The 25,640-nt window shown below is 42.0% G+C and overlaps 1 protein-coding gene across 2 annotated transcripts in view; it reads right to left on the bottom strand.

Moving 5' to 3' along the window:
- UTRN (utrophin) overlaps nucleotides 1-21,178 on the bottom strand; it is a 351,387-nt gene extending 330,209 nt beyond the window's left edge. Inside the window, exons 1-2 of one of the 2 annotated variants that reach the window (XM_040060117.2) lie at nucleotides 21,105-21,178; nucleotides 20,042-20,199 (exon numbers count right to left, since the gene is read on the bottom strand). In XM_040060117.2, the coding sequence (XP_039916051.1) occupies nucleotides 20,042-20,120 (79 nt within the window). In that variant the 5' untranslated portion in view covers nucleotides 20,121-20,199; nucleotides 21,105-21,178. Of the gene's footprint in view, nucleotides 1-20,041; nucleotides 20,200-21,104 lie in introns of those variants that run through there. The other variant, XM_040060120.2, reaches the window with a different exon arrangement.
- Between the last annotated feature and the right edge of the window lie 4,462 nt (nucleotides 21,179-25,640).

Consider the following 25,640-nt stretch of genomic DNA (forward strand, 5'->3'; position numbering starts at 1 on the left):
CCCCTTAAAAATGTTTTACTGGTTGAGTCAGAAGACTTACCTTTAGCTCAGTTATGGCTTTTTTGTTGTTGTTGTTGTTTTTTTTGGGGGGGGGTGTGGGGTTTTTGTTTGTTTGTTTTGGGTTTTGGGGGGGGGTAGGTTGTTTTGTTTGGTTGGTTTGTGGGGGGGTTTTGTGTTTTTGTTTTTTTTTTTTTTTAATTGAGTATGCAAGAATACATATTGTCCACATGGCATTTGCTCATCCTGGAGAAAATTATTCCAGCCACAACCTAGAGAACTACCATTCAAAAAAATCCAAAGGCTTTAGGCCAACATACACTAATTCTTATAACAAATTCAGACAGCCTTAAAAAAATTACAAATCACCATGTTTCTAGAAATTGTTATCACTCAAGGTTTTCAAGAGTTATCTTCTATATCCCCAATGCCCAGGATCTCCCCACACAGTCTGGATGTGACAAGGAAATAAACCCACCCCTTAAGAGCAGTCCAGTCATGTCAGTGAAGCACTGCCACATGTACACACACACACTTGCAGCTAGCTGCCTCCAAGCTGCCCCTTGTTGGCTGGGGACAACTCAGGGGTGTGTTCAGCGTAGGTTGCAAGAATTCCCATCCCAGCACATGATGGCAAAAAGTACAGATACACATTTTAGTATGAGGCTTTACCATAATCCCAAGCAACTAACTAGAAACACCTCATTAAAGACAGACTTCTAACAATCTCAGATCCACACATTGCTGTATAATTATTCTCAACTTGAAAGGGCTGCATAATTTCCCAGGAATGTCACAATGTCTAAAGACAAGTCCTAGAAATGGAAAGTCGATAGAGGTCTATGCATATCTATGCATACATATGTGTGCACAGGCATACACAGCCACATGTACCTCCTTCTCTCTTATCTTTGAGTATACACAACAAAGATGACAAAAACCCATCCCCATCACATCTTGTTCCATCACTTAAAAACCACTGCCTTACCTTGTGGCTGTGCTTTTGTATGCCAGGGAGAAACACCCAAGCCAGAAAGGGCATAATTACATTTCTATTTACTTTACCATTCACTTTATGAGGGGGAGGAGTAGGAACAGGAGCAGTTGAAAATGTCCTTCCCTGAGGGCTAAAACTCATGAAACATGGTATTTTTTTGAGAAACAGTGTTTTGTTTTGTTGGGGGTTTTTTTTGTTTGTTTTGTTTTCCTTGGAGTTCTACCACCTCCATTCCCTAGCCCTTATAATAACTTCAGTGGGTACATCTAACCACCTTGCTAAACCCCCACTAATGTATTTAGTATTCAGTATTTTATTTGAGCCATAATTGTCATTCAGGAGAAATCTTGTTGCCTTTCTCTCAACATTAGTCACAAGTGATACCTACCTAACTAGTGACTAATTATAACAAAGAAAGCAAGGTATAGAAAAGCACTAATCATTGAAAGTCTGCCTTCTTTCAATTTTGAAGGCATTACTCCACATCTGCAGTGAGAAAACAGAAAGGAAAAGGAAGTCAGGGTAAGCTTTTTCATTTGTTTTCTTAAAGAAGACTAGGCTATAGTGCTAATGATCAAGGCTGGCCTTCCTTGGTGGTTTTGATATTTCCCCTGAAAAAAGCATAGATCTGAGTTACAGATACCCCAAATGTTACATTCATCTGTCAAGCCCAAGGTCTGGGATGATCAATAGCACTGAAGAGTGACAAAGGTGAGACCAGTTTTTCCTTCTAACTAAGAGCAAAGGAAAAAAAAAAAAAAAAAACACAACAACACAAACCCAAAACACAACCAGTTCTGCGGCATAAACATCTCTCATCTGCAGATACCTTAATAATTGATAGCTACTATTGTAACATGGTGACCCAAAACTATGGTATAAAGAGGCCTTTACCACTTCAAATTTCATCTGGATATCCATCCTTAGGAACACCCTGCCCTAACAGGATAAAACATATCTGATAAGGTGGCTCTGTTGTTAGGCTGACTACAAGTTGGAAAACAAGAAAAATGTTAAGCCTTTGAGCTTATTCACAGTCATTCACTGAACAAACCCTAGACACAGCACTCAACTCGGTAACAGCAAAGATGAACAATTACAGGCGGTTGGCACTACAGACAGACTGCACCCAAGTGAAACAAAGGTTTTTAAAGGGCTCCACTGGTCCAGAAAATACCACCAAGACACCAGTAGCTGGTGGGAACCAAGTTCAGGAAAACTAAGCACATGGGAAGTTACAGCTGCTTCTTTATTCTGGCCATCTCTCAACAGGAAAAACAATAAGAAATAGCTAGGGAAAAGGAAGGACAAAGTAGTAGAGGGACAACTGGAGAACATCACACTTAAGAAAAAAAAAAAAAAAAAAAAAAAAAAAAAACCCAAAAAAAAACTAGCCATGCTGAAATACAGTACTTAGATTAGATTTAGCTACAAGAGAAATCAAGGGTATTTTTAAATAGGAAAGGGGATTTGAATTCATTAGGAAGAATTTTAAAACACACTACAAGGATACAGTTTATATCAGAGTGTTCCATCACCTAATATCTACTAGACACAACTGCTTACTAAATACTGTGTGTGCTATGTGTAGAAACTGCCTTTTTCTCAGCCACTGTGTTTTTATACTCAGCTGAAAGAGACGCCCACAGTTTTTCAGCATTTCCACCTACTCCCTATTTTTATGCATCAACACTGTCTCGCAAGAAGTCATCTCTTGAGGTTATATTTTAACCAACCGTGTTATATTTGCATAGGTCTAGTTAATGAAGAAGTGACTGGCAGAGAGTATAATATCCTGACCTTCTGTCATGAATTTTAATTGCCTGCAGATGGTTAAGTTTAGCCTTATCTTCCCACACAAACAGATCCAAATGGATAATTTCTCCACCACCTTATGCAGCACACTGGCACTTCAAGGAGCCCACTGCTGTGCCAACGAGTTACCTGCAACACATCCTGTGGTGGGTGAAGTGAAGCAGTGGGTCAGGTGTGACCCCAGCATGGAGGAGCTGAGGTGGGTGCTAAGCTGAAATTAAAACCACTCAAACCCAGTTGAAGAATTCTCACTAGTAATGCCACGGCTGCTGTAAATAGAGCACTTTCTAAACCAGCCCAGTTGTTCTGACTTTTACAATCTCCACTGGTCTTCTAAATTTGTCACACTTCTTCAAAGAGAATCATTTCTCATCCCCAACACAGGGTTCCCCCTCCTTGTTCTTGAGGTTGCAACCAAAGAACAAGGCCATTTTAAAAGAAAAACCATCTTGGAAAAACTGAGGAAAAGAAGCAAGCACTCTTTCATCTGTCCATGAAATTAATTTGACGTGAATTTCATGTCAACTGACCAATGAGAACCTTTCCTTCTACAGCAAATTAATGCCAATAACAACTGAGAAGGACCAGCAGATTTATCAAACCTGTGGTCAACTTGCAATTTTTGAAAAACCTTTAATAAGGTCTACCTAATTCAATTAGGCGAATTTCAGTAAAATTTAGATATCCATTAGAGGAGGTACAAAGCTTTTCCCCTGTATAAGCAATTTTTAAAGTAAAGGTTTCATTGAACAAATGACAATCCAAAGCAAGACGCCTTTGCAAAAATCACATATTGCCAGATTCAACTCTTGGCACCCTTACTCAGCACATTTTAGATGTGCCATTTAGGGTTTTTTTAATATGTGCTTTTGCAATGAAACCACTAACTTTGCATGCAGCAACTTGCAAGATCCTCAAAGATTTTCTGCCAAATCTCCTCTACACTAAAGTGTTAATTCACCATATAAATATTCAAAGATATTCTTGAATACCTGCCAGAAGGGAACACACTCCTCTGTAGCTACATAGCCACATACACGCCTACTTAGCTCACTATAGTAATGCTTTGCCCTAGGGTGGAAATGCAAGGCCAGGGAACAAAGTTCTACTAAGACAGGAAAAAAAATCCCAAGAAAAAAGCAAGCCATCTTGGTCACTTCAGGACACTTTTATCCTTTGATATTTAGCTGCCTAGAGCAAAGCAGGAACCCCAAAAGTTTTCTTGTACATAATGCATAAAGTTTCCTTTGCCTGCAGTTTGCACAGTTTTTACCCAACAGTCCAAGACAGGCCTAAAAAAATCATGTCAGGATGAGTTTCTATATCAATAGTTTCAAGAGGACAGAGAGAAAGGTGACCACACTCTACACTTCATGTGTCCCTCAAATACTGGCAAAACCACTGAAAAACTGTCGCAAGAGCTCACCATGTCACATCTCAGCTAAGAAAAGAAGCTAAACAAGCCTAAGGAAGCTAAACAACCCTATCCTCCGCAGCTGATGACCAAATACAAAGATAAAATGAGTTTGGGAATGAACAGTCTGGTTTTACACTAAATAGAAACACGCTGTGAGGCAGAAGTAGGCATGAAGGGGAAAAAACAAACAAACAAACAAACAATTGAAAAGAAAAAAGTAAGATTAGATTGTTTTGGTCACATATTTCATCTGTTTCAAAAGGCTAATTTTATCATTTAAGAGATCAAAGAACTCAAGGCCAAGGTAATATTTTGGATGCTTATTTAACCTAGTTTTACATTAAATAAGTATATTTTCCTTAAGGATGTCATTTAAAAAGTAGCTTCTCGTGTACATATATTCTTACTTGAACAGGAATTTAAAATAATCTTCAAAATAAATAGGTGGTTATTCATATTTAATTTACTTGTTTATTCTACAAGAAAACTTGAAATAGAACTTTACAAACTATTTTAAGCTGAGAGAACATTTTCAACTAGTTCTACTTATTACAAAAAGAAATTACAATTATTGAATCAGCTCTTGGTAAGGTTCTAGCAAAGAAATCCTCTCACCTTGTATTAATACACTGCCTTCCATTACTGAGATATAATTAGACCAGTTTGCAAAAAGTGCAGGGCACTATCTTTGCACTTAAATGTTAGAGCAACAGGTTACCTATATACACTACAGAGATCTAAATAAACAGTAGATTATTATTTATAACAAGCTGGATGATTCTGGAAGACATGATCTAACTGACTCACCCATTCCTCAGCTGTACTCTCACCATTCCAAACCCTGCAGGACTGGAGAAGGGTGGGGGAAAATGTCTAAAAACTGTTAAGGAAGGAATTATTTATTTAGCAAAACCTGTACCTGTTTCCCCTTGATTAAGATACTTTAAGGGTGTCTTAGTTAAAAAATAGTAATTTAACCAGAAATTCTCTTTTGTTCCTATTTTTTACATTATTTCAATACTTAGGTCTAAAAATAATTATCTGCGAAATAGGGTTTATAACTCTTAACTATATCCACCTTACACAGAAGGTGCAAGCTCTATATCATATACCAATTTTTACAATTTTTCAGACTTTCCAAAAAGGCTTTTGTGATATCTTGCAGATTCCAAACTGTAGCAGAGTTCCATTTATTCATCCAAAAAGGAGAGGGATAAAGAAAAAGGGAAAAAATATGGCCTCTATTAAGTATACCACAATACAGATACAAAGCAATTTTAAAAAAGTCTCACACAATTGACACACATTACTTTACTTTTCCCCTACTTACACCACACTGTATCCCAGATAACAGCTCCAGATCAAAATCCGACTCACAGCCACAGATTCTCACCAAGATCAAACATAATTAATTTAATTGCTTTTTAAAGACTTCCAGTAACACCAGTTATCTTAATTACCATTCATCTGCTCTGTCAGATGATAACCTTTTGGCTCTGCTAAATTTGGGAGCGCCAAGAACGTACCATTTCCTTTTTTCCATTGTATTGTAGATGAGAGTTGAGTCTTCAACTTCTACATTTTTACTTTTTTTTGGCAGCACAAGAGGTTTTTAATAGGATAGCAAGTTAAGGTCCTTTCTAAGTGCTGGAAGAATATGAAAGGAACCTTATTACAAATGAGAATACCAGGCACACATCTTAGGAGGAACAAAACCCCTTTTTCTGCTTTCTGCCCTCCATCACTAGGAGAAAAACAATTGTGTGCATTTTGGTATGAAGGGGAAAAAATTGTCAGATTAGAGAGCAAAAGTACTCAAATCCATAAGAAAACAGGCTTCTCCAACTGAAGGAAACTAATTTAAAGTTTCAGTTCATTTCACAATTTCTCTCCTCCTTACAAATTATGCAGAATACTTTCATAATCAGGTTGCACTTCTCTCAGCCACATAAATTTTTGTTCCAGATTATCACTACAGTACATTACCATCTTGCAGCATTACAGTGTATCTCAAGTACCCATGTTCTTTAACCCCTTCCTTCTTTCCCAAGGCAGCAAAATGAAGTTCAGTTGAACATTACACTTTCAGTTTTTACTTTTGGGGACAAATATAAGTTAAAGCCAGAAAATTAAGGGCCAAAATAAGAAGTTATAACAAAAAGAGGTGAGAATTTACATGGAATTTAAATTAATCAACAAAACATTTCTAAGTAGTCTTCATTTTTCTTAGCACTTTATTCAAACATTATATAGACACAATCCATTTTTACCACCTGACTAGTGGTTTCTGCTTCATCCCAGCTTTCTCTGCCCAACAGCAGCATGGAAGCACCATGGAAGAAAGGATGCATCAGGACTTCCAGGGCAGCAACCAGCCCCAAATTTAGAGATTTCATTTTCTTTCTGCCCAAATCACCCTTGAACCAAATTCTTCACTGAATACATTACACAACATGAACTAATTTTTCCTAGCCAGCTCCAAAGTTTTGCAGTGCGTCCCATTTCCTCTAAAGGCCATTCAACAGATCTGGACTACTTCAGAGAAGGCTCTACTGTCAGTCACAGACTCAATCCTGAAAATAAACTTAATCATCTACACTAAGGACACTGAATCGTCTATGGATGAATACAGCAGCACAGGACCTTTTCAATATTGTACTGCAAAGAGACAGTAAAATCAAATTTGACATGCCTACAACAGGTCAGGGATTTAGGACCCTTCACTGCTTTCACTCTAGTTTTCTCATTGCTAAGGCACCCTGTCCAGTTAATAGGCAAAGAAGCCTCTACATCACATGTGATATTTTGCACAGAACACAGGAAATAAATTAGCATTAAATTATGTTCTTAATACATAAAGCCACAACTATGGGATCCACCAGGTACTATTATGGTCCTCTTCCTCTTCTACCCCAATTCCTACTGAAGAAAATGTATCTGCCTCAGAAGCGGGCATTTACATGTTAGAGTGATCCCTGACCTAACACAGTAACCTCTAATTTAGGTGTAGCATCAAGTGAACCAGTAAGTAAAGTAGCTGCAAAATGCAAGAGCTCCTGCAATGTCAAAGTGCCCTGGGGCAGAAGTACCACATTCAAATTCCTCTTCGGGGCAGAGCTGCACTTACTGACAAAATGCACATAGCATGAGATTCCTGTGGGAATTCAGGAACACCAAGGATAGGAACCTCACCCAGGAAGTAATCAAGAACCAGACCTCAAATGGGCCAACCACAGCATGCCACACCGTCCACTTCAGGATACAAATGAATGCAACACAGATCACAAAGCTAGGAGACGTTTAACCAGGATAATCCTACATAAAGCCCCTCTAAGCACGCTTGTTACCAGAGCACCACCATGCCCAAGCTAGCACACTCTGTGCTGTGCATACCCTGCATCACACTCAGCACCCACTTTTGCAACAGGCAAACCAAGGAAATAGATCCCCATATATATCCCCCACATTTGCTCCAGGCAAACATGGACTCCTTCTCTTGTCAAAGGCCATCATTATCTACGTGGTGACATACTTCCCATCTATATACAACCCTAAGCTCTCCTCCTCTCTAAGCATCCCAACTATTTGGACTCTGACACAAACATAAGTACCACAACGATTATCCCATCTTAGGTAAACAACTGCAGCAATGGCATCCCTCTTTTTCCTGCAATGTGTTTTTGTTAAAAGGAATGTAACAGAACTGTCCCTGCGTGCTGGCCAGCCCCCCTTGCAACACAATGGCGGTTTCTGATGATAACACTACATCCTTGCAACCATCGTCAGGGCTGGGGGCCAGATGGTTGCCAACATGGGCAATGGAGGGGTTTGTTGTGGTTGCCTTATCTTGGAGAAGAGAAAGGAGAGCAATGCTCCATTTCTCTAGTTCTTCATCTCCTTACAATGTCTTTCTCTTGGAGGAGGGGTGAGAATGAATCAAGACTTACTGCAAGCCTGCTCCTCCACATAGACCAGCATATTTTAGCAGCAAGTTTTCCAGAATTTTAGAATCATATATGTTGGAAGAGACCTCTAAGATCATAGCGTCCAACCATTAAACTAGCACTGCCAAGTCTGCCACTGAATTCCTCTTTTTGACCTACAGCTTTGGACATGATCATTGAGCAGTACCCACCCAGAGCAGAAACACATACAAACACCCTAGCCCAGAAGGTTTTGGGACTTCCCTAATTTATTAAAAAATGCCCTCAATGCTCTCTGGCCCCTCACTCACTTCCTGGTACACTTTCTCTGAGTAATACATCAGGAACGGGCCCATCTCATCCCACATTGCAGTCAGCTGCTCAGTGGAATGATCAGTGGTTTCAACCCTTTGAAAATTTGAGCAGTGACAAAACCTTGTCAAGAGTGACAAGCTGGCATGAAGGCTCTAATTACTGGAGGCAGTGGCAGGAAAAGAGAGGTATGACTCCAAATGTGCCCCCAGCCAGTTTTTGGAAAAGGTGACCCATCTGGATGTGCATTTTTCACAGCACTCAGTGGCTGGAGGCCAGGCCAGGAACCAGGTGCTCGCACAGCAGGCAGATGCTGACAGCCATGCAGTCTGTCTGCACCAGCATCCCGGCACACATGGCTCCACCATGGTGCCAAACCAACTGCTCCAATAACCTACGGGAAAGATGCCTTAAAACCCCTCAGCCTTTTATGCTTCCACTACTGTGGCTAAGGGCTCTTCCCCCACCAAGCTGCTCTGGGAGCACCAGGCCCTCAAGTCTCTTCTCAGTAACCGCTGCCTTCAGTTCCATCTTCCACCGAGTCTTCATCGTACAAATATTCACAGACATACCTCTGCAAACAATCCTGACTTCACTGGAGTTATGGTCTGTGAAAATGATCTAAAACAGCAGCTAAATCCTTGAGGATTCCTTTTTTTCCCTGTAAATACCTGCCAGGACAGGAAGGTGAAGCCAAGGAGGCAACAGAGTCCAGCAACAAAAAAATGTATGACATTTTCCACCTGTTTCACTAGATTTTCAGACTGTCTCTAATTGCCTTCTGTTCGCAGCACAGAGGAGATGCTGCCTGAAAAACAGAAGCACAGGGGGCCTCAGGTGTCAGCACGCAGCCCCGCCACACGTCAGGACACGTCCCAGGGCAGTGGGAACCAGCGCTGCCACATTCATCCCTTTACCCTTCCCTCATACCAGGATGACAGTAAAGGAAAAAAATAATAAATTAGTATCTCCAGCACTTTTGCTCTTTCCCCATACACTCTGCAGCACACACACTGAATCAATCACTGCAGTATTCCCTCAGCTGGGAGAAAAACCATGAAGTTAAACAAAGTAAAGGAAGTAACAGAACATGCACATATTAAAAAAAAAAAAAAAAAAAAAATCACCAAGGCAACTTCTGGAAAGAACACAAGTATGTTTTCCAGAAAGAAAGGCTTAGGGCTTTTTTAGTTTATTTTGGATAATTATTTTTAACTGCGTATCATGTCCAAAAATTATTATCCTTATACTTGGAATTGAACAGGCCATCTATTTTTAAATATTATTCATTCAGTCACAAGTCATCCCCAGAGACAAGACAAATAATAATAAATCAATGTCTCCAGCAAGCACAGAGTCACCCTGGCTGTAAATTAGCCTGCCTGTCCATTCTATGTTGCATTCCCATATTTTGCATGCGCCTCTGGATTGTACATGCCACAAAACCTTCCTAATACAGCCATCTCACCACACTCAATATCCCACATTTTAAATCCAGTTAAATGCTCCAAAACATCTTCTTTCAAGCCCAGATTCTGCCAGCCAAATCAGCTACATACACTGAGGCAAGTTTAAACACTCACAGCAGGCTAGTAAATTTTATCTTTATAAAACGGAGTCTCAATTTGAGAAGTAAAATATCCCAGTCTCACAGGTAATAGTAGGCCACCACTAGTGCTAACAGGAGATGGATGAGCACAGAGCTTGCTTCAGTCCAGTACACACTTTTCCAGTTTGTTCCATCTATTTGGGGGACTGTAATTTATACAGTGTGACATATCAAAAGGCACATTAACACCAAGACACTGTCCCACTTGATGCCTCAGACATGCCTGACCATGGGATCCCACCTTCACCACTGCACTCCAAGCATTAATTTCACTGTTTCTCCAAGAGGGAGAGTAAGTCTCAAACTAGCAAGGGTTAATCACCATCCAAAAGCAACCCATTTTGCAAGGCCAGGTATTGTTCTTTCATCCTACTGTACACACCCTTACCTTACCTAAGGGAAGCAAAAATGCTTGAATGAACACACTTCCCTTCTTTAGATATGGTACCCTACAACACACAAAGAGCAGTCACACCACAACCCTGTTGTGCACCTTGCTCAAAAATAACTCATAAACCAGAGAGTTTGGGGGGTTTTGACTAGGCTTAGTCTGCTTGTTTTCCAAAATCAGAAAAGGTACAGTCTGTGTCTGTTTTCTTCAGGGAGATGAACACACCCAATACTGTTAGTCACTATGTAAGCAAAGTAACTACTATCTTTTACCCATGATGAAATATTTAACACTGTCTGCTGAGAAGGGGAAGTTGCTCGCCACATAGTGACAGAAAACACACTTCAGCAGATTACAGGTAGAAAAGACCTCAGTCAGGAAATTCTTAGCTCAAAGATTTGGAAGACAAGCTTAATGATCTAGTATAGAAATTATTTTCCCTCTTAAAACAAATATGAACAGAGTTTACATGAAATTTATCAACTTCAAGTTTCCCAAGTTTTAGGAACCTTTTACTTCATTATAGCATAAATAAAAACCTTACTAAAGGGCTGCTTTAGATTTAAAATAATAATAATAATAATAATAATAAAAATCTACAAATTGGTTTCTGAGGTCCATGGGTCACTTCTCTCCAGAGAAGGATCTACATTAAAAGACCAAGAATTCAGTCCCGAGACTTATAGCAGGTTCTCATGCTCCTTCCTGTCTTGATGTGTAAGAAAGATGAAGACAGTGCATTAATCCTTTTGGCATAAAAAGGCCTTTGCCAAATTCTGCAGAGGTGTCATTCAAGGAGAGTCTCTGCAGGAGGACTGAGAAGTAACAGACACGACTGTGGCTGATGCAGCAGTCACTCTGTGCCTGCATCTCAACAGCTAAGTCTTGACTGATCTAGTTTTTTTCTGGTTAAGTAAACATATACATGGAAATAAGTTTTCTAAGTAGTGCTATGTTGCACCTGGGCATTAGAAGCTTCTTGCTAGCACTGGAGTGTATTTGCCAAAACTTGACCTCTTTACCAGGGAGGGAAAAGAAGAGAGCAACACGGATCTGCAGAGGTAGCAGTGCAGAACATCAGGTTAGGAGCCTGACATCTACGGACTCTGTAAAACGCTTCACTAAAATTAAGAATAGCAGAGTTCTTTTGATCTCCTGTCTTTCAGTACTGATTCTCCCATAACCAAGGAACTTTCAGTTGACACTCAGCAGGCAAATAACAAACTTGAACTGGATTTCAATAGCCTTCAAAATAGAAATAAGCCCAACACAGAATGCTATGACTTCTGACAAAGGGCAAAACTCCATTTGAACTCTTCCCTTTCTTCTTTTCCATTTTGAACATGTTGATTATGCACATAAGCATAAAATCATTTCCACATAAATACAATTGTCAACATTTAGCTTGTCCTATCAAGATAACAATGTAATCTTCCAAAAGTATGTTTCACAACTTTAATAAATCCTCAAATGTCTGGTGAAAGCAGAACAGTCGTTGGCAGGGGTGGAAGTGGGCGTTTCTTAAAAAATGTCCTTTTGTCCTGAATTAGCTCAACGCTCCCAGTCTCTGTGCCAGTGAAACACAGCATCCCCACTAGCAAGTACCTGGGCACTGTGCAAGTGACACTGTCAAACAGAGTCTGCACAGACTATAAAGTGCGTACTCAAGAGCGTACTTGAGCGCTAAGACCAGACTGAATATTGTAATAACTTCCTGATTAAACTTAGACTCTATTCTAAATGAAAAGTGTGTTAACTAAGTTATGAAAACTATTTTTAAAAGCTGAATAATACAAACCAACGAGCTCTAAATTGGACACAACAGCCAGATCCAAGACAAAAATTCCTGAGCATAGGGGAAAAGCACTCAAAACAAAGCAATTACACATCACTGCTCCAGAGAGAGCAAAATTATATTCAGAACACCACCAGACTTTCTTGACAAAAGACTGTGGAAGCTGAAAGATGCACGGTGTTAACACAATTATGTTCCCGTGAATTTCCACAAGAAGTCTCATCCAAGAACAAGATGTACATTTAGAAACCAGGAAAATAAGGGTGATGAACTCTCTCTGGAAATGATTTATGCTGACCAAAGCTGTTGTTCATTATAAAGCTATAACAAAAGTAACAGGCTGGAAAGAAGCAATAGAACCAATTTGGTATGTTTGCATTCAAATACTACTTTATTTATTCTCTTCTGTTAATACAATCATTTTATAATATAACTATTAAAACAACACAGAAACCAAAAAGCTTTGCTCTATTCCCAGTGTGCTCCTAAAAAATGTTCAAATAAATCCCCATTTGTTATTCATGCACAGACTACTGCTCTTTGCTCACCAAGGATAGTGTGGTAAATTATGAACAAAAATAGCTAGCAAAACATTTCAGAGCTTACCCATCATGCCACTTTTCTCTGATCAATAAATTGTTACATAACATTTTAGTAGCATATTCTATCTTTGGTCCTCTGCCATGATCTAAATTGAGGGGGGAGGTGGGGAGGGGGAAAAAAAAAAACAACAAAAAACCACATTTCAATGCTAGGAAATAAAAGCAGAGTACATGGGAACTAACTAAAGTTATTTGCGGAATGAATTACATAGAGCCATCAAAGCATGTTCTTTCATGGCTTAATTGCATGTTTCTCCACAGCTAAATGCATAAGCCATTGACTGTCCCCATAGTTTGTCTAATTCCATTACAAAATCTTCCCATTTTTGGATGGTAGGTCCTCCTGGTTTGAAACAAGGTGATGTTGAAGTCCAGAAAAGAACTTCATGACCAATGTTCATCAGAATAAACTTAAGAACACATATCAAATCTAATCTCTGTCATGTAGCCAGATCCTTTTCTCCCATCACACCTCCTGTGCTTTTGAGATAGAAGTTGGTCTTTTACTGAAATGCAGTCACCATCTTCCACCAGATAAGAGATTCAACAGCTCTTCACCACTACTTCCATATCCAGCAGAACCTACACACCTGAAAAGATGTTAGGCAGCTAGAGAATACTTCTCCAGAATAGGAGCTGCCTCCTTACAAAAGGAACTACGATTAAGCTACATAACTCTCACGTTATTCCTCTCTGGAATCTTGACACATTTGATAATGCATCTATCCCATGCACTCAACAGATTAATGAATACCTAAAAATGAAATTTATTAAAGACTGAACATATTTCTGAAAGAAACCTCCACAAGGCCACTGCCTTAGTTATAGATATGTAGATACTCCCACTGATAAACAACTGCCTCTGCATGGCTACAGCCCTCATCCAGAGCTGGTCACAACACCAGAGGGAAGATGCAGCCCAAAACACACCCAAACTCAGCCCTGCCCTTGGCTGAAGCAAACTGGAACTGCCTGCACCCTCTGTTAGAGCTGACCATCTTCCAGTAGCCTCTCCACTGACAACCAGCTCCCAGGCCCAGCAAGCACCATCTGCAACCATGTCAGGGTCTCTGAGATGCAATGACTCTGTACCAGCCCCTGTCTGCTGGTCCCACAGATAAGTGGGAACAAAATATAACAGCAAGTATTTGTATTTCAGTTAATTTGTTTTGGGTTGGTTTGGTTTTTGGTTTTGGGTTTGGGGGGGGGGGGGGGGGCGGGGGGAGTAGGGGGGGTGGGAGTGTGTGGAGCTTCACTCAGGGCTCAGCCCAATGCAGGCCTAATAATCAAAGTTTCTCTTTTTATGGTTTCCAAGGCAGTATCAGGTCAATGTCTTTTCAAAGAAAAGGCTCAGAGACATAATATCCTAATAAATAAATAAATGACAGTTTGACAACTCCTTCTCGATGGCCCATGTTTCACTGACTTTGCAGCTGGGTGTATTTACAAATCAGTAGTTCTGTGCCTCATTCCCAAAACTAAAGCTTGCAACAGAACCCTACCATTGCTTCTGTCAAACCCACAGACTCCAGCGGACTGTTCTATTTCCTCAGGCTGTCATTTTTGTTGCTACCTTTAAAATTCCGGGTTTCTTCTGAGAATATACTATCATTTTCTGAAATTTTTCTGAAAAAGCTCAGCTGCATCCCCAGAACACGCTGGGGGAGGGGAGAAAGACATAAAACAGGCTCCTGATAAGGTACAGGGCACTATAACTTATTCTTTCATCACAAAACTCCTCCCTCCCACCTCAAAACGTTTAAACCCTGTTATTCATTCTTCAGACTGTTATTAAGGCATCCAAATAAATGCAGTTCTCCACAACTTCATGCTAGGAGTGCCTCAGTTCCCAAAATAAGTGGAATCAGCTGTGCTTCTCTAATTATGGATTTTCCTTTGAAGGAGGGATACCATGCAACACTTAAAAAGCAGATCATGCAGGCTCTAAGCACACCAATCCACACTGCTACCTGGCAGCAGAGCAGCTACACTGTTCTGAAACAACATCAGTTCAGCTCAAGCCCATGTGCTCGTCCCCTTCCACACCTACACTGATTCCTTACTTGTACTCAAGAGATTTTAATAACAATACTTCCCTACTCTTCCCTGTTCACAAGAGTCAATCCTAATATACACCATGGACAAGTGATTCTGCTAGGAGAAACTGTTTAAGGGAAAAATCAAAACTAGGAGCAGTTATTCGAGTTAACACAGCCTAGCTAATTCTTTGCTAAGCTGCCCAATGTTGTGAGCTTTAAGAATTTCTTTGCACATTGTAATATTTTCATGCTACTGTATGAGAGCCTTCCTTCCTTCCCCAGACCTGAGAGAAGGGGGAACAGAGCTTCAAAGGGTGCTGGGGAAGGCTTAAAGATAAATTCCATCTTGCCCCTAGTTTGCCTCTCACCTAAGCACCCCTTTTCCACAGGATCCTCATCAGTGAGAAGTTCCTACAGCAACAACCCCTTCCCCACACCAGCTTTTAGACCTCTTTAGAAACATCTAACACACTAGACACAGTGCCTCACATAGCAGCTCTTGCTCAGGGTTACGTCCTCCTTTCCTGGCAGAGCACATGCAAATCCATGGGCTGCTTTTATGGTTTGGGTTGGGTTTTTTCCCCCACCCTGAGGAGCCTCAATTTCTATTCCAAGGCAGAGTCGTGCTTCAAACACACAGAGGAGCATATGTTATTTCTTCACCTACCAATCAAGATGCTAGAAGAAACCAGCCTGGTACTTCTATATCTGTCATTTTGTAAATTCTAGGCAATACCCTAGAACTGTCTTCATTGCAGCATCCAATCTGTCCCCACCAGACAGCCCATGAAAAGGAAGTGATACAGTTGATAGAAAGGAGCCAGGCTACAGCAACCCAAAGGCTTAGTCCCAAAAAACTCATTTCAGTGGCTAGAAACAAGGAGAGCAAATTTGTCACTCGTCTTTAACACCCTTTCCACACACATTCTGCACAAACACCCCTGAAGAGTTCACACAGTGCAAATCCAGCTACACCAACTCTGCACCCGCTTGACAGAATTTTAAGGGTCCACAGGCAACTATGACAACTCCAGACAGCTTCACACCAATAGAGCCAATATGGAAAAGGAGAAGCAGCACATTTGGCCTGCAGTTATCCGACAGTGGGACTGGAACTGGTTCCAAAGGCAACACGTGGCATCATGGGGCAGGGAGATCCCAGGAGCTCCGCAGGAGCAAGGAGGTTGCCAGCCAAGTAAGTGTTGCTTCAGAGGGCAGAGGGACAGACAGACAGCAGTAGCAGTCCTCAGAATAAGCCTTGGCCCAGAGATCCAAAACTAAGTTACAATGTCTCAAAACAGTCTTTCGGTCAAATATATTTGAGGAGAATTAAGTCCCTCTTGATTTAGAGACAGCTCATATCTTTAAATGCACCAGAGGCACAATCTTCTAAAAATATTTTTCCTGCTATGTCTTACTGTTTAATTATATATTATCATTCCAAGCTACCATGACAGATTCTAAGTGAGTTTGTCTTTTTTCCATAATTAATCATAGCAAAGACTCATCTGTTTTTCAAGCCCATGATGACAGCACTGTTTTCACCACCGTAAGGCAATCATCCCACAGCATTCCTTCCCGAGAGCTATTGCAATGAGAAAAGCTCACCTATCTGCACAAGATGCCTTTCAAAGATATAAATCAGCTCCATATACATTACTTCACACTACAGGTAAGTTAATAAAAATGAAAACTGCTTTTCCATTACAAGCCTTCATACAGATACACAGGCATAGCACAGCTAATAATGCTAAATAATACCAATTATAAATATATAAACCTCACATTACCATGCAGGAACAAGTATCCTATCCACTAAACACCACTGAGCCATCAGCATCCACCGTCGGTGCAGAAGGAAAGGAAGCAAACAGATCACTGGTCTTTCTAAGAACAAAAAACAGCTTCCTTTATAAACACAATAACTAAAAGTTAATTTATAGGCAGTTTTGGTCACCATTAAATATTATCCTAAGTGCAGAAGAAGTCTCTTCAAAGAAAACTTGTAGCTATATGTAGATCAGTACTAACAGACTACTTAATCAAAGCAGAAAGTAATAAATGCTAACTGGACAACAAAAGTCTTTTTTCCTTCATCACAAGTCACAGAAGTGCCACTAAGGGGCTGGAAGTTCTCCGATGTGGAAAAATCAAGCACTTATCACTTATAACACATTTTAGCACATTCATTTAAAGTATTTTTGCTGACCACTGAAGGGGAAAAGTGTTTCCAATATAATCAATAACATACAGAGATACCCATTCAAAGTGTTTTAGCCTTCATTCTCTTAGTTTGAGAGGGAAGAACAAATTAGATACTTGCAAAATGACTTTTTCCCGTATTTCTTCCCCATAAAAGTGCCAAATAGAAATCCTGTTAATTTCTTTTGACTGGTCTACAGAGAAATCATAATTTTCTGCACCTCTGCTAAATCCTCCATGTGGCACACCGGTAGTTTCCCCACTACAAGTCTAAGAAAAAATTACATAGTTTGTTCTGCTAATAAAAACAGGCATAAATGGGCCCCACACAGCCCTGAGCAGGTGTAAAACTTTGTGTCTTAATACAGTCTCACAAGAGTGACTTTAGATCAAAGCTCAATAACCAACACACAGCCTGCATTGACAGTGCCACCTTTACAGCTTTCTAGCTGCTTCACAGCACAAGGGCAATAAATAAAGCGGCAATAACAACAAAAAAAGACAATATATTCAGCTGACAGGCTGGTAAAGGCTAAAGGTTACATATGTATCCAAATATTTAGAAACATTTTTACTAGTACCACTCTTTGTTAAGGTCCTACCCAGAGAGATTCTGACATTTCAAATTATAATCTTCTTCCAAGTTGTTACAAGAAAAACAACAAAAGAGACCTAGCCATAGATCTTAAACAACACTTCTAGAACATGAATGGTTTTAAATAACCACAATATCCTGACAGCTTGGTGACCTATTCAGAAAAAATGAAAACAAACACTGAAATAGACAAACAGACAATTGCCCAGGAGAGCATAGACAAAGTGATATTTACACAGGACATCATACATCAATCTTCTTTTATTTACAAGAATAGAGTAAACTGTTTTCAGTGTGCTTATTTAAAAATGCATAGCAATAATATACACTAAAAAAATATTATTACATATTAAATCACTTGATTGCATATTACATCACTTAGAGTTTTTCTCCTGCTGTATTTTTTGTATTTTATTTATTCAGAGAAAATATTAAATGCACATTTGCATGTGCTCCCTAACCAATGTGTTAAGAGACTTCCCGCATCACTGGTGCTAAGAACTTACACAGCAGCAAGAAACAGAACAGCCTATCTTCTTTGATGGCAAACAATTGTCCTTTTCTGACCTCTTGAGCCTCAAAAGCCATACAGATGCCTTAGCTAACCCAAATATTAAAAATTTATAACACTTCTACTGTATTTCAAATCATTTAGAATGCAGAAATCTTTGCAGAAAAAAACAACAACAACAAAAAACCATCTCAGCTTTCCTTTCTAAGTATCAAAATTAGCATTCTCTTTCCAAAATACCTAGGAATATTAAAATATCTTCCCAGTCCTGACAAATAGCCTTTAATTGGCTGTCACCTGTGCTTCAGGAAACTTCAGTCCTTTCATTAGGAACCCCCCCCCCCACAGATTTACTTGTGGTGAATGGTTCAGAACTGAGCTACAGTAGTAGAGTAATTTATTTGAAGAAATCATACATCCAGATCCAAACCAGTATAACAGTAAGAAAAAAATTATTTAAGATCAGTCATCACTCACTATTTTTCATTTAGTGTGCAAGTCTTTTAGCCTTGTATTTGAATTTACATGCACACTGAAGAAATTAAAAGTGGTTGTGACAGGAAATTTACAATCACCTGCCTTAACCAAAACAACAGAACCTCCTGTACAATTTGTTCATTCATGAAAAACCTCCAATACATCCACATTTCCTCACACATCTTATAAAACTATAGTACTTACATACGTACGCACAAACTGTCTGCAAGGTATCCCCACACTCAAAGCCCGTAAAGACACTGACTACACACTTACAAGCAAATTAATTTACGTCTAGAGGTTCCAGACTAACAACTGAAAGCAAACCAACACTACAGAATTCAAGATGAAAAGCCTACAAGCACCTGTTTCATAGACTCCTCTTCCAGAAGTGGAAGACTCAGAAAGTGAAGGTCAAAGAAACAAACTATTCAAAAACCAATGGGGATCCAGATCAAACCCACATCCTACATAATCTAACATATCGAATCACAACCAACTAAAGACCTACAGTTTTTAACACGTGGAAAATTAAAAAAAAAAAAAAAAAAAAAAAAAAAAGCTAAGTTTGCTAGATACCACAGGAAAATCTTTTGATAACAGGAGCATTTTGCACATAAGAAAGAAAAGGGAGCCTGTGTGCTGAGGAACCGAGCACTCAGCCTCTGAATGGAGCACGAATTTCTACCAAGGTTTAAACAACTCACCGCCGTCCCTCCAAAACCTCTGTTCTCCTGCTGCTAAAGTGACAGTACCTCATTACCCACCCCAACATCCATCAGAGCCTCAGGAGACCCCAACACACTACAACCGAACAAAATCCACATTTTCCCAATACCCTTCAGATCTGTTACACTAAGGTTTTGCTGGAGGAAATGCCTGAGTGAGTATCCTTAGACAACTGTTTTACATTAAGCAGGAAGCACATTAATTCACATGCAGTGCTACCGCGATGCACTTTCAAGAGGTACAACGTTGCAGCCACAGTTGCCATTTTCAGCGTCTGAGAATAAACACGAAAGCTACCAACCAACACTAGCTTGCATAAGAGCGCTTTAAGCACGTGGCAATTTACAAAAGTAAAGAGCTAATTATGATGCCAGAAGTGGATCACAAATAAACAAACTTGACTAACACTGACAAAAAACCCAAAACAAAAACAAACCGTGAGACCTACCATTACTATTACTTAGTAACAGTGGGGGAGACTGCACGAACAGCCTCCGTCACTCGCTGTACTACCAACATATGCCCAAAAAAACAGCTGGACAAAGGTGCTGCTTAAAAATGTGAGCTTATGTCAGAAGCTATGAATAGAGGGAAAAAAAGAGGAAAACACAGTTCCCCTCGGCAGTTTACCTGATCTGGACTTGATGATGTCGCTGAACTCGCTATGTCCCCCGCCAGGTCCTTCCTCCGCCTCGGAGACGCGGGCCATGCTCGCGGGCTGCGGTGCGCCACGGGCCGAGCCTAAATCCGTCGGGAGAAGGCTCTCATGGAGGGCCACGGCTCAGCACCTACGGCACAGGACCAGGAGCAGAAAGGCACGATAACTCCACGGGCTACGCCAGCCGGGACACCGCGTACGATGGGAGGGATCGAGGCTTGCCGGCCGTGCCCACGCGAGTCGCGGGGCAGCCGACCGGCCGCGCCCCTGCCGCAGGACACCTTACGGTGGCATTTAAAAAGTGGGAGGGCCCTGAAGCTGCAGCGGCACAGCTGAACCCTCAGCCGCGAAAGCCAAGCTTCACTCCCCCCGGGGCGACAGGGCGCCCCGTGCCCAGCCGTGACCCCCAGCGGGGCAGGACGCGGCCCTCGCCGCCACGCCGCCGCCGCCACCACCCGCCACCCGGCTGGCACCGCGCGGGACAGGCCCACGGAGGGGCGGCACGGTGACCCGCCGCGCTGGGGCGTGTGCCAGCGGCAACGGGGTACAGGCAGGAGCGCTGCCGCGGCCGGCCCCGGGCGCGACGGCCACGTGTGGGAGAAGCCGCGCAGCCCCTTCTCCCGGGCGGGGGAAGCGGAGCTCCGCGGGGCAGGGCCCGGGCACGGCCGCCCCCGCCCGGCCGCCCCGGCAGAGCGGCCGCCGCCCCCGCTCCCCCGGCGGGGATTTTGACCCGGCAGCCGGCCGGGCGTTGCCGGCACCTCCTCCCCGCGGGGTACGCGGCCGCAGCAGCGGCACCGGCGCCCTCGGGCACCCCTACGGCGGAGCCGCTCCTCGCCCCGGCTCCCCGCGGCCGCTCCGTCCCGCCCGCAGGTGCGCCCGCCGCCGGCGCTACCCCCCGCCCGCGATGTTACCGGAGCTGGGGAACAAACTTTCCGCGCCGAGCCCCTCCCGGTGCCGCCGCCTCCCCGCGGGGCTGCCCCGCTCCCGGAGCTGCCGGGCAGCCGCCGACAGCAACTCTCCTCGGCCGCCACTCACCCCTCGGGCACGGCGGCGGGAGGCGGCCGCGCTGCCCCACGGCGCAGCCCGGCTCCTCCTCGCACCCCGTCCCCCGGCAGCGACTCCCACGACGCTGCGCTGGCGGACCCACAACTTTCTGTGCGAGCAGCCGCCGTCCGTCCTCCCCCTTCTCCTCCCCCGTCCTCCCCGCCCCTCGCGGCCCGGCCCTGCGGCGGCCCCTCCCTCGGCCCCGACGCCCCCTTTGTTGGCCGGGCCGGCGCCGCGGGTGCGGGAGGGCCGCCCCGGCCGCGGCCCCTTCTCTGAGCGAGGGGCGGGGAGGGGCCTGGCCGGGCCGGCGCGGAGGGGAGGGGAAGGGAACAGAGGGGAGGGGAAGAGGGGCGGAGCGGGTCCCGGCTGCGGCCCCGCTCCTCCCAGGACCCCGCCCGAGGTGGTGGCGAAGCGTTGTCCCGCTGCGCTCCTCCCCTGGGGCCTGCCCGTCCGCACCTGTGCGCTCCCGCCTCTCCTTGTGCTCCTTTCCCTCCCCAAGTAAGCGCAGTCGCGCAGCGCTTCGGAGTTGAAGCGCCCCGCGGCGTCCCACGAACAACGAAGTCAGGAAGTGTGACAAAATTTGAGAAGCGCTTAGGAAATTTACAAACAGCCGGAAACAACTCTGCCGGAACCCGCCTGCTTTGGGCAGGTGTCCGTGCCTCATCTCACGGGGTCACTTGGCAGTGACAGCTCCCGGGTGGTTTTCGGCCGGGCAAGAAGGAACAGTTACGGCTGGGTGTCTGCAATCATTTTTGATGTATGAACAGACATAAATGCTAGTAAAATATTTAGCTGACGCTAATTAATTTATTGCCACATTTGCAATCTGGGAATGAATTTACTCACGTTTGCACAGGCAGGTAATCCGCACTCACCTGTATGTGCTGCGAGGCTGCCGAACGCGTGGCTGTATTTATCTCGGTAAGTTAGTCTGAAGTTTCAGCAGCATCAGAGAGAAACTGTAGCTGAGTAATTCCTCGGTGTTACCTACCAGGCCTCAGGCCATGCAGCCCAAAATGTTTTCAAGGTTAGATACATTCCCAACGCCGAGTACTTCACCGCCTAAATAAGAAAGGCCAGCAATCTGCAGGAAAGGAGGTGCAGAATTTATTAGCCAGCAGAAAAGAGGAAGTCCAGGCTTGGTAACATATTCATTCTGTATCTCCAGATGAACAGAAATTGGTAGCAATGTGAAACAAGGAAGATTTGTCTTCAAAAGCCTTTTTTCTTATGAGTACACAGCTCATGGGTTTACTAGGCACTACAGATAACAAGAGTAAACAATGACTACGAGCATGTTAGCCTAACCTAACTTCGATATTTACCCTTACTTTACTATTTCCCCCCAAGGAAAAAAGAGATATCTCAAAGAAACAAAACCTTGTACCTGTAAATTATTATTATCATAATTTTAACTGCACTTAACATTTTTTTTCCTCAGCCTTTGATTGGTGCAGTACATGTGGAACAGGGACTGGGTCTTTTTGCTTCTGTATTGCAGGATGGAAGGCCTTGCTGATAGTGTGCCATATTTTTGCATTTCAAAGAAGCCTAAAAATGAAGATGCCTAGTTTGGATCATTCCATAGATTTCTTTGGTGATTCAGTATAAATTAGTTAATTCATCCTTGATCCGCTTAATCCAAACCACTGCATGAAGTCATTAATGGTTCTTACTTATAAAAGGATAATAATAATGTGTCAAAATTTTTTGATGACTGGAATTATGAATCTATTGAGAACTGCAGCTCATGGATGGCAAACACTATGAAAACATGGACACCGATACCTATCAGTGTCTAACTTTAAGGCAGCACTGAGCAGCACGCTGGATTTATTGGAAAGGTACGGTTTGTGTTTATGCCTATTTATTTGCATTACACTGAAAAACCTGTACTGCAAACATAATGTTTGTGGTTGGAGGAGCATCACTTGCTCCCTGCTGCTCTTGACTGCCTTCTCTGCCCCATCCCACACATTGCTTCTGCGTGCTGGAATTCGAATGCCCAGTAAGGAAAAAGAACCAAGTACTGGGAACCCACAATCCAGACCCAGCTGCTTTTCACACAGTTCGAGAGACATAAATCCCTGCGTAACCCAGTGCCCACTCGAGTCAGCACAGGTGGAGATTGTCACTTCCCACTGCCAGGTACCTAGCAGCAGTGCAGGGATAGGCATGCCAAAGCACTGCATTGCCTTGCCTAATGCAGGGAAATGCTAAGTGGAAGGAAAAGAAAAGAAAAGAAAAAAAAAAAAAAAAAAAAAAAAAAAAAAAAAAAAGCGCCTTCTTTTGTGGGCTGCACTGAGAGGATTATTTCTTTTACAGAGGTTACCCAAGACCGCTATCAGGTAGCAGTAACTTTGATTGCTAAAAGCTGCAGTCAAACTGATAAACAGGAGGGGAGAGCTGATATAATACATTTCAAATCACTGTGTCTAAGTCCAAGGTCCCAATTTTTACAATCTTGCTCTGAAAGCATCTGAAAGCACCTACAAATTATTTCTCAAAAAGATACACGTTTCAATTTAACTTTATAGCATTTCATCTTTTTTTCCTTTTTTTTTTTTTTTTTTTTTTTCCCTCTTTTAGACAGAAGAAGCATGATTATGTTCCTTTGAACTGCAATGTGCCAACAGAAGGGTAATAGAATAATGAGACTGCACACTACCTCAAGGAAGCAGGTTAATTTCTTCCTGGTATGTTTCAAACATGCCTCTCTCCTCACTCTTCTGTTGATCAAAGCTTGAGTTTTCTGAGCTACTTGTTTAGACTATAGACTGCTCATGCAATGGCTAAAATTTATATATATACAGTTATGTATAAATAATATATAATTTTTATAGTGTCTTTAGACACATCTCCATCATGGGAAAAAGTGAAAATAACCTAACCTTTAATATTCTGTACATGTATATGTTTAGATCTCTCTAATTTTTTATTCCAGTGATTGGCAGAATTAGCAAGTGGTGTCTAGCACAATTTTAACGTCAACAAAATCTCCTTGTTGTATTTCTAAAACCTACAATCACCTGCAAATACCTGCTGACCATTAATGTCATGTGGATTGTGTGGCACAGCTTACTCTTCTGTATATGCAGAATAAAATAGGAAAATATAGGAATAGTCCACTAACCCTTTACAAAATGTTTAAAAAGACAAAGGGAATACAGAAAAGAAAGGGAGCTGAGAAGATGTGAGGCCCTTGAACTTTGACCAAAGTAAATAAATACTTTATTCCTTGGTGCATGAACACAATGCTGTTGTGAAGCTCTGAGCTCATCTTACCTCGTCTCCTTCTCTTTTCTTTGTTCTTAGCATTTCTGTTTTTAGAATACACTCATAATTGACAGGATTACAATATAACTAGGAATTTTGTGTATCTCATTACCTGGAGACTGACTGCTACAATAATGCATGTGCACATTCATCAATGTTTTGTCATGATTTCAGAAAACCATTCCATATTCAGGAAGACAGGAGACACCACATGCATTGCTTTATAAGAAGAGCATCTTTATTGCCCCTTTCTGCATTGCCCATCACGTTGTCAGTCTGAGTTATCAGATCAGGCAAGCTGATACTCAGCAGACTTTTTTTTTTTTGCCCTGCAGAACTTGCATCAGAAATCAAGTTAACAGCTCCTTGGTGCTTTGGTGCTGACTTTGGTGCACTAACCAGGTAGTACAAGTACCTTAATATTCTCATTATCTCTAATCCCAGGAGAAAAAAAAAAAAAAAAAAAAAAAAAAAAAAAAAAAAAAAAAAAAAAAAAAAAGGTTAATATTCTCTCTCTGTAAGCTCCTCATGTGAGAAAAATGACCAAGTTTTTCTAAAAGCTTGGGTCAGTTTTATCTGCAACTCCTTTGGCAGCACCTTTGAAAACCTTTGGTACATAGTTAGCTGGTTTCTCATCCTTTCTTTTTCCGGAATTTAAAATCCTTGGAGTTATCTTTGTTGTTCAAGCATCTCACACTAGAATATCCAAAGTCAACACAGTTTTTAAAGGTGGGCCAGCATTTTCTACCTCTGACTTTTTAGGATGGGATCTGATTTTAATGTTAAATTGTTTATTTTTATTCCAAGGTCAGCTGCCTTTGTGTGCAAGCTCCTTGTGAGCGCCTCCAAGAATATAAACATAGCTTAACAAATTCAACACTGTTTTGCCACACCAAGTTAACCATGCATCAGGGGCTACAAGGTGCAGAGAATGGGCTGAGGCAGAAGGCAGCAGGAATCCTGATAAAAACACCAGCCCAGGGTGCAAGATGCCCTTTGAGCAAAATGCCTGTCACATGTACCACCACAGGTCCACCTGCTTTAACCTAAAGAGAAGGCAGTGTATTCCCCTTGTATACTTCCATCTCTCCAAGCTGGAATCTGTATCTTCAGTAGATTCATTCCACTCTATTTATTTCTTATTAGATTTGATATATCTATCGATTAGATCAGATTCAAGGGAATATTGTGTGCATAAAATATACTGGAAACTTGTACCTTAAGTTTCAGCAATTTTTTATAGTTTCATTA

Source organism: Hirundo rustica, chromosome 3, assembly GCF_015227805.2.
Source record: "Hirundo rustica isolate bHirRus1 chromosome 3, bHirRus1.pri.v3, whole genome shotgun sequence".
Classification (NCBI taxonomy): domain Eukaryota; kingdom Metazoa; phylum Chordata; class Aves; order Passeriformes; family Hirundinidae; genus Hirundo; species Hirundo rustica.